This window comes from Xenopus tropicalis, chromosome 2 (genome assembly GCF_000004195.4).
Source record: "Xenopus tropicalis strain Nigerian chromosome 2, UCB_Xtro_10.0, whole genome shotgun sequence".
NCBI classification, from domain to species: Eukaryota; Metazoa; Chordata; class Amphibia; order Anura; family Pipidae; genus Xenopus; species Xenopus tropicalis.
This window is the reverse complement of record NC_030678.2, coordinates 72851775-72866789: the sequence shown is the minus strand read 5'-3', so window position 1 is coordinate 72866789 and position 15015 is coordinate 72851775. Positions and strand designations below refer to the sequence as shown.

The 15015-nt window shown below is 39.8% G+C and overlaps 1 protein-coding gene across 8 annotated transcripts in view; it reads left to right on the top strand.

Moving 5' to 3' along the window:
- dcaf6 (DDB1 and CUL4 associated factor 6) overlaps positions 1 to 15015 on the top strand; it is a 77502-nt gene that overhangs the window by 38082 nt on the left and 24405 nt on the right. For 3 of the 8 annotated variants that reach the window (XM_012964206.3, XM_012964201.3, XM_012964217.3), the window contains exons 10-12: positions 349 to 468; positions 1886 to 2089; positions 7266 to 7322. In XM_012964206.3, coding sequence (XP_012819660.1) covers positions 349 to 468; positions 1886 to 2089; positions 7266 to 7322 — 381 coding nt within the window. The remainder of the gene's footprint in view (positions 1 to 348; positions 469 to 1885; positions 2090 to 7265; positions 7323 to 15015) is intronic. The other 5 variants (XM_012964231.3, XM_012964233.3, XM_012964220.3 and 2 more) reach the window with 3 other exon arrangements.

Below are 15015 nucleotides of genomic sequence, written 5' to 3'. Positions count from 1 at the left end.
TTTTTTGGTGTTACTGTTCCTTTAAATCATCAGCTAGTTATTTGCTTTTTAAATCCCCAGCTAATATCTGTATTTTTGTTATTGTAATATTTAGGCTGTCTATAAGGGATATTGTCTGAAATGTACCTCTGTTATTTATATTTTTTTAAAACATAAATTAGAGACACAAGCGGGGGCCAAATAAGACCTGTGATAGCAGTTTATATAGAGAGTTTAAGTTCCACAATCATTGAACCTTATAGTTTTAAAAGCTTGAAAAATGTAAGGTAATATATTTTGCCCTATTAAAATCAAAATGTGTTCAATTGTCAAATGTTAACAAAGTAAAAGTGTATGTGTATCTTTTAGGAGATCAAAGCACCAATGCATCACTAATGCAAAGAATGTCTGACATGCTCTCAAGGTGGTTTGAAGAGGCTAGTGAAGTTGCACAGAGCAGCAGAAGACGAAACAGACTGCAAAATAGAGGTATGGGTAAGCTTGACATTTAATGGACATTAAAACTGAACATTATGTTCTTTATATCTGCAGTTGTATCTAGCACACATTTACTTTACAATGGGGGGGCAAGTGCTAGAGTGGTAGACTGCCCTCCTTAGTGCTTGCTTAGCAAGCACTTTGCTCTGGGGTAAGCTGCACTCTGATGTCATGCTGTGTGAAGAGCAGCGCAGTGTTAGGAGGTGAAAGTGAGCCTTATCTGGGTCCCATTGTGGACTGCGCTTCCAGTCGCTCATCTGTGAATGATGTGCAAGTTAGAGGGCTGGTGGGGGGATGCCTACATGCCTCACCAATACAGGGCTGACTAAGGGTGAAGACACACACTAGCACAGGGGTGTCAAACTCAATCACATAAGGGGGCCAAAATCTAAAACACAGGCTAAGTCGCCGGCTAGATTTTTTATTAAGATACTGTACGGTTAAGCACAGTCACAGTGTAGTCAGGCGATTGGTGCTGCACGGTCAGGCACAGTCACCAGGGGCCATATAAAACAGCCAGAAGGGCCGTATTCGGCCCGCGGGCCTTGTGTTTGACACATGTGCACTAGAAAATACCCTGCCATAGACAATACTGAGAATTGCCTCTGCTAAAACACATGTTGAGACAATTATCAGTAAATGATCAGCATTGTCTATTTTAGTAGCAGTGACAAGTAGCTGTTACTAGTAGCTCCTTGTGTCTTCACCCTAATAGTCAGCAATATATCCAAGGGTAAGCAGCAGGTCTCTGTACTGCCAACTGCGGCTGTTTTTGCGTACTGCATTTTGGTTTGTCATTGACACCTATAGTCTTTCTCTTAGACTTCCATGGCAACCTCACCTTAGCTACATTCACAAACCTTTCTGAGGATGACCTTTTTCGAAGTCACTGAGTTCTCTTAGCAATGACAAGCCCTGCATGGCAGAATTACACTTTGCTCTTTTACATTATGACATGTTTTGGCCACCTATGTGCCTTTCAAATGTGTAACAAACAGAAAACTGTGAACTTTAAAACCATTCAAGCCCACCTCCATTGTCTTTGATGAGGTCAAGCTTTACATTGGGTAGGTGTAAAGTCCATCACAATAGTCCATTTAAATGCAAAGTCCATATAGCCATCATCTGATTGTGCCTGTAAATTAATGTATAATATATACCATAACTTGTACAAACAGGATAACGTGGTCTAATATAATTAACAAAATTATAAGAAAGTGGTGTAAAGGTGACACCATTAATGGCTGAGAGGATAATCACAGCAAGCTTTCAGAAAACATAAGTTTATTTTCCAAAGCTAATCAACAAGCTGAGATGCAGTGTAAACTTTCCCTGGGCATTATATTATCAAATGATTAATAAATATAATAAATATACTCTTAAAACTTACATTTTCCACATTTTAAAGCAGGAACTTCACAGCCTATTTCATCAGCTTCACTGTCTACAAGCCATACAGAGACCCAGGCATCAGAAACTTTTCCAGAGGTGGCTGCCTCCTCAGAACAGCCATCTTCCTCATCAAATGTTGAAGAAAGTCACTCAATGACGTCTATAGCTACTGAACAACTAGAAACTTTTGCTTCATCAGATGGAGGCTCCAACCCTGCTGGTAAGTTTGCATTATCTTACTTCCCTGACTTTCAACAAGGCTTTTTTTTAATCTGTTTGTACTAAGTTGGAATAATAAAATCAAATGTTGTGTGTATGTGTATGCATTAGTGTTACAGGGCATGTATGCACCACTGGAATGGGGATTGTGGTAAACTACTGGAAATTCTTTAAATATATGGGGCCCGATTCACTAAAGTCCGAAATAAGGAGTGCTATTTATAGCATGCGTTAAAAATCTTATCACTTCTTATTTTTCGCTCGATTCGCTAAAAGGACACTTGTCATAATTAAGAAGCGATGTTCTTGGCGTTATTTATCTTGCGACGACATATTTTCAAGCAATATATTACGCAGCGCACAACATATTACGCAGCACGTTGCTTGAAAATATGTAGTCGCAAGATAAATAACGCCAAGAACATCGCTTCTTAATTATGATAAGTGTCCTTTTAGTGAATCGAGTGAAAAATAAGAAGTGATAAGATTTTTAACGCATGCTATAAATAGCACTCCTTATTTCGGACTTTAGTGAATCGGGCCCCATGGTGTTTTAAGCTTAAACTATTTATTGACCAATTTGCGAGTGCTGACCAGACCAAATCAATTTTTTGTTATGCTAGTCTGGCGCCTTGCTGTAGAAATATGTTCATCAACATAATAACTGGAGCTAATGCATGTGCTAAGCTGGGGCACAAAACATATCACTCTCTCATGAGACTGATTGAAGTCATCAAGTATTTATAGCCATTATAGCCTCATAGTTAAGTCACCAGCCAATAGCCCTGGTAAATTATTATCCATCATTCAGGCCCATTTCCATATTGCAGTGTAAGCACCAGCACCCAAAAACAACTAAGTTATGTGTAACTTATATTGGTACTTTGTTAATATATGGTGTTTTAAGACTTTTTAGGAGAGTGTGTATTTAAAATGTATTAAACAGTTAGTAGTAATTCATCCAGAAAGGAATATAATTGCTATTTCGGGGTCAGAATTGGCAACTGCTGGAGGCTCTGTGTGTCATTTCCTGAATCAGTTTTGTAGAGTAGTTAGGAGGAATTGAACTTTATGGGCGTTTCCAACCTTCCTTTATATTAAAACGTTATATACAAACTCTCCACAAACAAATGCTCACTTTAAGTGTAAAATGGTATAACAAGTATGAAAGGCATAACTCCCCTTTCCCTGCAATTAAGTTTCCAGGACTAGTCACACCAGTCTAAATATGCATGTGTATCATTTGGCAAGTCTGCTTAAAATCATTTAAATATTGAATGATTAATTATATCTTAGTTGGGATCAAGTACAAGGTACATTAAAGCAAAAGCTAAAAGCTTTTTCCAGGCCGACCGTTGATCCGCTCTGTGTGTGCACACTCCGGCTGTTGCCATAGGTTTTAGGTGTATCCGCTTCTCTCATCCAGGCAGAAAGCGCAGGGCTGAGAAAAGCAGATTAACACATTGTCTGCCCTCGCCCTAAGACTTTCCATACACTTTACCAGCTTAGTTGCCCTTCTCTGTACCCTCTCTAAATGAATAATGCCGTTTGAGCACTGGTGCCCAAAATGAACAGCATATTCTAGATGGAGCCTGCGCTCTTTAAAGTGGAAGGATAACCCCCTCCTCCAGCAAATCTATGCCTCTTTTAATACAATTCAAAACCTTGTTTGCTCTTGCAGCTGCTGCCTGGCATTGCTTGCTACAGCCACATTTATTATCTACAAGGACTCCAAGGTCCTTCTCCATTATGGATTTGCCATTAAGGGTATAAGTGGCTTGCATATTTTTACTGTGCATACTAGAGAGTGAAATGCATTACATTATGTTCCCAAGTAAAAGTCTATATAAACCCTGTGATTTCATTGTTCCATTCCAGCAATAATAAATCGAAGTAAAAAATACTGTAGACTCCTATAAAAGATTTCAGTGAGATAAATTCAAAGTGAGATTAGGACGTGCGTACGCACGCGCACTTTCAATCCCCCAAGCCAAGCACATGCATACATAGCTCAACAGACCAACAGGAAAGTCATGTCAGACCAAGCTACAATGGCAACTGCTATCTTAAATAGAGAGAGCTTCTAGGGGTGTTTATTCAAGTACGCTAAAGCATTTTACAGAGTAAATAAGGTGTTCTAGCTTGTACTATTGTGACTAATTTATTGGCAGTAAACTGCCTCTGTAGCTTTCCTTCGCCTTTAACATGTGACTTGGTTTTTGCACTAGTCCTAATGAGAACTCAATTAACAAATGAGTCAAAAACATTTATACTTTTTGTTTATTTTTTTGAGGAAAATAATCCAAAGTTACACATCCGTGATTGGCAGAAGTATGTAAAGCTCTAGGATTCTCGGTTGATTTTAAGGGCTGTTTCAGTCAGTGGGATGATGATCAGGTGTAGGAGGGCCTACCTTATTCTCAAAGTCCGGTTTTAACAACACAGTTTTGTGGAAGTGTGTTATGGCTTAAACAAAGGAGATTTCTGAGGACATCCGAAAAACAATTATTGATGCTTGCAAGGCTGGAAAAGGTTACAAAACTATTTCTAAAGTGTTAGGACTCCACCAATCCACTGACATAAACAAATGAAGGCAATTCGACACAAATGTTACCCACCTTGGGAGCATTTAAACAAGAAACATCACCCAAAGATCTTGGATTTGCAAATGTTAGTGGTTTCCTAATGGTGTTCTCTCAAACACTGTGTATGGAAGGGTGTGTAAAAACCACCACTACCCAAAAAGAACATTGTTAACCACATGGATAAGTCCAAGGCAATTGAAAGAATGTTGTATGGATGAGACATTTAGACCTATTTAGTGTGGATGAAAAATGATCAAAAAGGATAAGAAAAAAAAAATACACGGTGAACTTAAAAATTGAAAAATAAAAAAAATGTGAACCAAATGAAAATATTGTTATAGAGTTAGGCAAAGAGGCTCCACAGGGCCTGCAGTTTATGCAGTGGTGATAATTTTGTGCATTTGAATTTGTGTATTTTTATAGGTTTCTGGTTTTTCAATTTGAGTGAAAACAACATTTTTGGCAGACTGGTTATGTAGACACCAGCCGAGAGAAAATCTGCTCCTTTGCCTTCTGTGAATCGGTCCATCAGCGCACACACAGAGTGCGTTTTGGTGCGAAAGTGCTTCAGAAAAGTTTGCTACTGACCTAAATGGTAGACACATAAAAATTAGAGAAATCATGGAGTGGTTTCATAATAAAGAAAGCTTATAGGAGACTGTACCAATTGCCACAGCAGACCTGGCGATCTACTAACCCTAGTAACTAAGTTTACTAACTGTAGCTACAACAGGAGATGATTACAGCTTATATAAACAGTCTGGAGAACAAATAATGTGTCCCATTCAATCAAATTATTAACCCACCAGTAGCAGAGTATACAGCCACTCACTTGTAACACACATTGGAAACGTAAAGTATGCAGCCAATTATTAATCTCTTTGCATACTTAGATCAATCACTCTGCATACTCAGGACAGTATCTTAGTTGATATCACCATAGAAGATTTTCTGAGTAGCAGATATGTTTTAAGTCAGCACCATTGTATGTATGTATGTATGTATGTATAACTTTATTTATAAAGCGCCACAAGGGTACGCAGGGCTGTACAGTCTTACAGAATACAAAATTACACACAGGGAGGACAAGTGATATAATAAATAAATACAATATATATATATATAAGTGCCATGTGGTATGAGACACAGTAGGAAGGAGGTCCCTGCCCCATAGAGCTTACAATCTAAGTGGTTGGGTAACATACAGGCATAAACTGGAAGGTAAGAGTGCACCAGGTATGGGCATTTGCCCTTAAGCGCAGGACTGGGCAAAATAATGTTTTAGTGCTCCAGAAGGTAACAGCTGAGCTTTTTCTTAAAGAGAGTGGGTGAGTGTTTCCTATTGTCAGTTGAAGTTGTGCCAACTATTGTGAAACTACAACTCTTTGTGCTACATAAGTCTGCATGATTGAGTGAGATGTCTGGATAAACAGGGTCAAGAGGATTCCAAAGCTCACAGAAGCAAAAACTATGCAGTAGGATTAGGTTTAATAAACTAATGGATTGTATATACATTTATATCATGACTGGGTAATTTCCATTCATTCTTAAAGGACATGTAAACCCCCACACAAAAATGTAATTAGTGAACAGCCTCTTTGAAATCTTTCAATACCTGCCACACTGTTTGTCCAGAGGTTAATAGTAAGGCTGCAACATCCCCTTAATCACTTAGATTTCCTTATTCTCCTGTAACCCACTCAGCCTCCTCCCTCAGGAATTTGCTTTGGCTGTAGGCTTGTGGGCATGCTCAGTTGTTCTAAGCTCAGATTACTAAACACGCCCCCAGTCTAGCAGCCAGTAAAAAGATGGCATTGCTGGTTCCCATAGAAACTCCTTCAATTTTTTTCTCCTAACCTCCTCTCCTGAGCTCAGCTCAAACAAAGCAGATCTTTTATCAGAGACAGTTCTGCCTGTGTGAGCCTGCATACTTGATGAAATGTATGCTGAATAAGGGTCTATGTGTGCGTATGCTGTATGCAGATTTAAATGTATCCGATTATGTATCAGAGGGAAAATGGCCACCAGGTGAAAGCTGCTATTTGCTTTAGGAAAATGTGATGGTGCTGGCAAGCAGAGGTGATATATGCAGTACAAATGATGCTATTTGGGTAGGGGAGACGTGCCCAACTGATATACCGTATATACTCGAGGATAAGCCGATCCGAATATAAGCTGAGGTACCTAATTTTACCTAAGAAAACTGGAAAAACTTACTGACTCGAGTATAAGCCTAGGGTGGGAAATGCAGAAGCTACTGCTAAGTTTCAATAATCAAATAATTAAAGGACACTCAGCATGACCCCCTGTGAACTCTTCATAAATATATAATGTTGGCAGCTGTAGATTAGGGAAAGGTGGATGGAGGACCCCAGGCCTGGATTTGTGGAGAGGCCACAAAGGCCCGGGCCTAGGCCGGCAGAAATTTATGTTCGTATGTTGTGAGTGATAAAAGATGCGGTTTTATTATTTCAACAGTCATTAGTTTTTATAACACACTATCACGTGAATTAAGTTTCCTTTTTTTTCACTGTCGGAAGTAATCTAGGAATTACTCTTTGTTTACAAGTTGAAATCTAATTCTTGTTTCAGATTCACCTTCTGTGATTAGCAAACAGCTCGGATCCATGTCACTTGATGAACCACAGGGTGCGTGTCAACACACAGTTAGCAGTGTTCTCTATGTGTGATTTTGAGTGTTGCTTTAGTGTAGTGTTTAGAGAACAGCTTCACATTGTTTGATAAAACTTTGTCTTTAGTAAAATAACCTTAAAAACCAATACAACTTTACTTAATGCTGCAGTTATTGTTTGGGGCTCAACAGTACGTTTACAGCACATTTGCTGATCTTCCAGTGATAAACTCATACCTAGAGCACTCCTGCAAATATATATATATCTGCTATTCCTGCTCATTCTGCCTGTTTCCTTTTAAAAACATATCTAGATGTGAACCTGGTGCCTAGTTTGGACAGAAATACATGCTCTGATCATTTTACCCACTCTTTCAGTGACCGTATACTACAAAATAAATTTTACAGGTAAACAAAAAACCTAAAACAATTTGTCACCTTTCCACAAACAGGAACTGCCGCTGATGTAGTTTAAAGCAGTTTTTATACAGACATAGCTATGTAAGATCCACCCAAACTGAATTCTAATAAACATTGTGTAACTAATGCAAAGAAGCATGGCTTGGAATCCTGTCTGAGCCCAATGTAGTGTGATGCTGACTGTAATGTATTACTTGACCAAGTATGTGCAAAAACGTTTTGTTTGTGTTCTTCAAAATAAATAGTAGCAGGCCAAAATGAATGTTTGAATTCTGAAAATTTGGTGCATGCTCTAAAGTAGATATGTTATGCAGGAACATTATCCCTTACCCTTAGCATTTTTACACTGACACAAATAACTGCCAGGAACAAATAATTAATCTCTCTTAATTATATGATATAATTGTGCTTCTTCCAACGTTAGCTACGCCATTGTGCCTTTAAGTGATTCTTCCTAATGTTACCTTGGTAACCCAAACATTCCTTCGCTTGCCCTTCTGCTGTATAATGTTTTGGTGTTTTGTTTTTTTTTAAATGGAGATCAAAGCAAGGTCTTACAAATTATTTTTAATACATTTTGCATAAATATTTTTTTAAATGTATTTTTTTATGTTGAAAGCATTGCATTCAATTATGAAGGCAGGCTGTTAATTCAGAATTCCTTTTCTTTGCCAGGATTTGAAAAAAAATTATATTTTGGTTTTGATGCAATAATCTGTTACATATTTTTATTATACATCTCTTTTTGACAAATATTTGTAGATTTTTCTGTAGCGCACAAATGGCACTAAAGCACAAACATACCAATTTCCTTTGATATGTAGTGTCAAATATTGTGCTGAGGCCTAAACATATAAGCTTTAAAACATTTTTCTCCACTGTATTCCTGAATAGCATGTCTTTATGTACATACGTTATGAAATACTTCTTACAAATGATGCAAGGATTGATTGGTCTGTAATCTTTAGCTTGTTCATAATTGTTCCTTTTTTAACATTGGTGCCATGTCAACTTTATTTGTCTGCTCTAACCTAAACAGAAATATAAATATCAAATATAAAAATATATATATCAAATAAAGTTGAACTCCTAAAGTATGTGTGGAAGGATGCCATTTGTGCCAGGTACAATGCACAGATGAGAAGATACTATACTTGTTGTAGCAACTGGACCTTATCTAGAAAGGGCTTCTGCTGTTAACTTGCTCTCTTTCTTATTGACGGCCACAACGGAGCCATCTGCACTATGGTCCAAAAGTCATCCTTCTTCCTATGGCCTGCTTGCTCTGGCACTGCCAAAAAGGTAACTGCTTGCCATTGTGAGCCTTGGTGTCTGTCCTTCGTCTGGGTACTGCTTCTGTCCCACTGAATTTTCTGCTCCTTAGCAGCAACTATATTTACCAGAGGGGACTATATTTCAAATTCTAATCGGATGCTGAGACTTCACAATGAACCATAGAGCCAATAAAGGGGAAACCTTCAAGAAAATCTATTTTTGAAACCTATCCAAAGGAGCTGTACAGGCATAGGCCTCTGTTCCTCTGGCTGAACCATGCCATTCTTTCATCCCTGACTGGCTTAAAGACTTTCATGCATCCTTTCTCAGAATGACAGCCACCTTTGAAAAACTATTGACAGAAGCTGTGCTAAAACTAAACCAGAAAAGAAAACAATCTGATCCTTGGTGGTAATAATTAATCATCAGAGCAAAACTTTTCTGGCATGAGTAATTACAACTGACTCTGAACCTGATCAGATGTGAATGAAGATTCCAAATTGACACTGTTTTCTTCCTGTATATCCCATGTGAAAAAAGACGTGAAGAACCCAAAAAAGCTCTATTAAGAAAACACAGGACTTTTCTGGGCAACATTATTAAAAAGGAATAGAAAACACCAGACAAAAAATACTATTAAGATAAGTGGCTAGAATCTATACCCATTCAAGGAATTAAATCATCAAAATCTATGCCGGGCTGGCAAGTTGCACTACTGGAAGATGGCACATATTCAGAGATCCCATTGACCAAACAGCAGTCCTCTCGGGAATATATTTGCTTCCTTCATACCTTTGTAGATGGTGAGAACATGTCTCCAACAATTCAAAGGACAGGATACAGGATTGAGTCTGTTGCCTGGAAAATATGTGATGTTCAGTCAGTCAGTCTCAAATCATAACTACAGATGCCAGCCTCTTTGACTGGTAAGGCAATCTTTTAAGAACTATGCAGGAATGATGGTCAGCAGCAGAAGCTGAATTTCCTATAAAAATAGTTGCGTTTCCTCCAATATATTAATATCAGGGCATGGGCAGGTTACAGGAATTACAATTTATAGTAGATGATTATAATGCCCTTTCTTCTCTGATCATATAAACAAAGATGTCAACTCTAAAGTTATGGGGCTGGGAGATCTTCGGTGCACAAAAAGCTTGCTACCACCGTGTGTGTATGTAAAGGTAGAAGGTATAAATGGGTGCATTTTGTACAGAAAATTCTTGTGTGACTTTTCTGGTAAAAATCCACCCTGTGTGCACAGTGACAAGGAATATCCTATTCATGCCTGTTATTACACTCCAGGAGCGACAGTGGGCCATATTGCAATTGAAATACACTGCATGTGAAATTAGCAAAAAGGTTTTGCAGTCATGTTTTAATTGAGCCATGTGTCATTTGGCATATGTCATCTTGAGACATACAAAAGACTCTTAGATCGCCGAGCAGCACTTTGGCTGCTGCAAAATCTGCACGTATCATGCATTTTATTTGAGTCCCCAAGGCTACAGCCACATTGGCCAAGAATTGGGTGATCCGCTGGCTCCTGTGATGCACTGCATTGTGTGGTGCAGACACATAGAACAGATTTGTGTGCGCCGCGTATGCCATCCCACCGGTGATTTACATTCTCACCGGTGGGATGGCATTTCGGGGAGATTAGTCACCCTTGTCGCGGGCAACTAGTCTCTTCATGTGCCAGAGCCCTTAGGGCTGTGGCAGATGGGGAGATTAGTTGCCACGCGACAAATCTCCCTTGTTTTCCTCGCGTATGCCATCCCACCGGCAAATTACATTCTAGCCGGCAGGGTGGCATATCAGGGAGATTATTCGCCCGCGACAAGGGAGATTTGTCGTGCGGTGACTAATCTCCTCGTCTGTCACAACCCTTAGAGTAGCAGCATTTAACAACTGTGCTGTCATGTCTTCCTCCTGTTGCTAATATTTTATGTACTTGAACACGTATCCTGTTCATTGTAATAAATATACTTTAATTTTATATGAAATATTACGAGCCTGAAGATTATTATCATACCCTTAGACACAAGTCAGTCGGCACTTGTATTAGTAGTTGTATACTGCTAAATCTGTAAGCAGTAGCAAACACTTCTGGCACTATGCATGAGCATGCACACAGCTAAAAGTGGCCATACACAGATTTTAGTCGTCTTCCAACAAACATTCGGATGTTGGTCGTATGTTTAGATGCAACGATCTGAAACTAACATTCAGGCTGAAATTTAAAATACAAATCAGAGGAAGTTCTGAACATAAAATAGTTGGCAGACACCAATCATATGAAAGTGACTTCCATTGTAGGTCCCCCAAGGATATTGTCCCATACATAATACATGCGCAGATTTTTCCAATAGCTGACAGAAATTTTCTAACCTGGCCAATCAACTAAACACCCGATCGCCATGTTATGAAAATTGTTGGGACAATAATTCAGAGACATGGTCTGAAAACTGCACAAAACTAGGTTTCCTACAATTTTTTCAGTATGTGTATGGTCAACTTTAGCCGAAACATTAATGCTCAGACACAGATGATTATTCTTAAAGGGAAACGAAAGGTAAAGTCACTTGGGGGTGCCAAAATGTTAGGCACCCCCAAGTGACTTTAACCGCTTACCTCGTACCCCGGGCTGGTGCCCCTGTTGGGAGAAAACAGCACCAGCCCGGGGCACCTGGAGCGCAGCGCTTCCGTGTTCTGGCTTCCTCTTCCTGAATGCCAGCGGTGGGCGCATGCGCAGTAGAGTGAAAAGCCGACTTTAATGTTTAAGTTCGGCTTTTCTCTCTACTGCGCATGCGCGCGCAGCGAAACAAGAGGAAGGAAGCGCCGGCAGCTACCCCGGGCTGGTGCTGTTCCCTCCTCACAGGGGCACCAGCCCGGGGTAAAAGGTAGGTGGTCAAAGTCACTTGGGGGTGCCTAACATTTTGGCACCCCCAAGTGACTTTGACTTTCTTTTCCCTTTAACCATTTCAAGACAATAGCTGCTGTAACAGAAATGGTGTGTTGTGACTCAAGGAATAGTGTTTATAGATGTTCTTAGTTATTGCATAGGATACAATACAATAACCATACTTATTTATTCTGCTCTTCCCTTTCCCTTTAAGTAGGAAATGCAAACTGATATAGTGATTTGCAAACGTATTAATCTCCTTGACAAAAATTTTACTGAAACTACGTGATCATATTTTTGTTTCACTGTATTGAAACTCATTTAGTTTTTTTTATGTTATGTGCTTTAACTGAAATAGGATGTCTGCAAAAGTATTCAGCCCCGCCCCATACTTTAGAGCCAAGTTATTCAAGTTGTATTAGTAGTTTTCCAATTGTCCCACAAATTCTCAGTTTGGCATACAGTATCTAGTAGAATTAAGTCTAAAACAACTGGACTTTTCTGAGTTTTTCTTGAAAACGTTTCAGCACTCATCCGAGTGGCTTCTTCAGTTCAAATGACTGGTAGGGAATTCCCCGGTATTTAAACTCTTGATGGTAGTAGAGTCACAGACATCCAATCACAATGGTTCCATTGAACTTGTTCAGTTAGGTGCTAGCTGAAACTGACAGGTGTAAGAAGGTATGATCCAATCACAATGGTACCAAGATTCTCATTCTCAACACCCAAGCACATGAAAAGTAATGTGGTCTATGCTGTCCAGTGTAGTGAAGAGTGCTCAGACTTATACATTGGGGAGACAAAACAACCTCTCTGTAAGAGAATGGCCCAACATAGGCGGGCAAACTCCTCAGGACAAGACTCAGCGGTCTATCTTCACCTCAAAGAAAAAGGTCACTCTTTTGAGGACAGTAACGTGCATATTTTGGACCGAGAGGACAGATGGTTTGAAAGAGGTGTGAAAGAGGCCATTTATGCCAACCTGGAAAAACCATCCCTGAACAGAGGAGGGGGCCTGAGACACCGCTTGTCACCAACATACAATGGCGCGTTGACATCCTTACCCCGGCAGTTTCACAACAGTTCACACTTCCAGTCATGTACTTTGAAGGATTAACACCTTCATCAATGAGAATCTTGGTACCATTGTGATTGGATCATACCTTCTTACACCTGTCAGTTTCAGCTAACACCTAACTGAACAAGTTCATGGAACCATTGTGATTGGATGTCTGTGACTCTACTACCATCAAGAGTTTAAATACCGGGGAATTCCCTACCAGTCATTTGAACTGAAGAAGCCACTCGGATGAGTGGTGAAACGTTTTCAAGAAAAACTCAGAAAAGTCCAGTTGTTTTAGACTTAATTCTACTAGATACTGTATATCATGACCTGGATGAATGAGAATCTTCATAGTCAGTTTGGCATATTTGTTCTACTAAAACAGTGCTGTCCAACTGGTGGCCCACGACACCCCCCTGTGTGGCCCCCCACCTGTCTGGCTGCTTTGATGGCATACCTTTGTGTAAGCTTTAAATGGTATCAGTACTGGCCCCCTGCATGGTTAACACCTCAGATTCAGGCTGCAAACCCCCTGTATTGTTTAAAAATGTAATCCACTGTGTTGTTCACACCTTTTAATCCCTGCATTATTCAGCCCCTGCAGTGTTCACACCTCAGGCTCAGGCTGTAATCACCCCCATTGTTCAACTGTTCGCACCGCAGCAGTAGAAACCCACAAATAAACCATGCACACCATAAAAAGAACATATACTGTGGTGGTACTGCAATTAAAACATTTTTTAATATATAGTTATTGTGCAGACTGTAGGAGCAGAGCCAGCATTGCGTCACCGTAGGCTGCCCGAGTGTGCCATACTCTGCCTGCCTTTGCTGCCTGTATGTGCCATACACACAGGCAGCAAAGGACAGGCAGAGTATGGCACACACAGGCAGGGTAGGGAAGGCAGAGTATGGCACACACAGGCAGGGTAGGAAAGGCAGAGTATGGCACACACAGGCAGGGTATGGCACACACAGGCAGGATAGGGCAGGCAGAGAATGGCACACACAGGCAGGGTATGGAAGGCAGAGTATGGCACACACAGGCAGGTTAGGGAAGGCAGATTATGGCACACACAGGCAGGGTAGGGCAGGCAGAGTATGGCACACACAGGCAGGGTAGGGCAGGCAGAGTATGGCACACACAGGCAGGGTAGGGAAGGGAGAGTATGGCACACAGGCAGGGTAGGAAAGGCAAAGTATGGCAGGTTTTTGCTGTACTACCATTATTAATATGGCTATGGTCATGCGATAACATGGGTGTGGTTTCAAGTAGGTGTGGTTTTAAAAAGGGGAGTGGTCAAAACTAGCTTCCATTATTGGCCCTCCACCACGGAGGCCGGAAAAATTCCGGCCCTCGGTACCACAGAAGTTGGACAGCACTGTACTAAAAGATTAACTTTGTCCCAAAAGCAGCCCAGCAGTATCATGCTAAAGCCCCATACTGTAGATGAGCCATATCAGGAGCACTAAACACTGTCCTGTAAAGTAGGGTGGTACAAATAAGGATAAGTCCATAGAAATTTATTATGCAAATCTGTCACTGCACACACCTCATAAACAAACAAAAAAAAACATTCACAGTGAAGTATGGTAGTGGTTGCATGATGCCATTGAGTGGATTTTCATCCATCTAAAAACTCAGGTGCACAAGTGTAAAATTTGACTAAAAGAATTGATTTTTTTTTTTTTTTTTTGCTGCGAACTACAGCTGTAAATTCTGTCCCAAAATTTAATAAATCAGCCAGTAAGTGTTGAACTTTGTTTTAGTATTACATCTTCACCTTTTTACCGTACCATTTAATATTGGGTTGTATTGTGCACTGCATTAATATTATATGAAAATAAGATAATATTCAAGTATTCAATCTCCCTCTTTATATACTTGACAGATCTATTATTCACATATCTTTCATTTGTATGTACAGTTTTGTGAGGATAATCTGTGATTTTTATGGAACAGGTAGATTTTAGGTTTGCTCAAACTAACTTGATAATCCACTAAATGAACCATTTTTTTTACATACTTGGTGTTTTATGTTTCTTAACA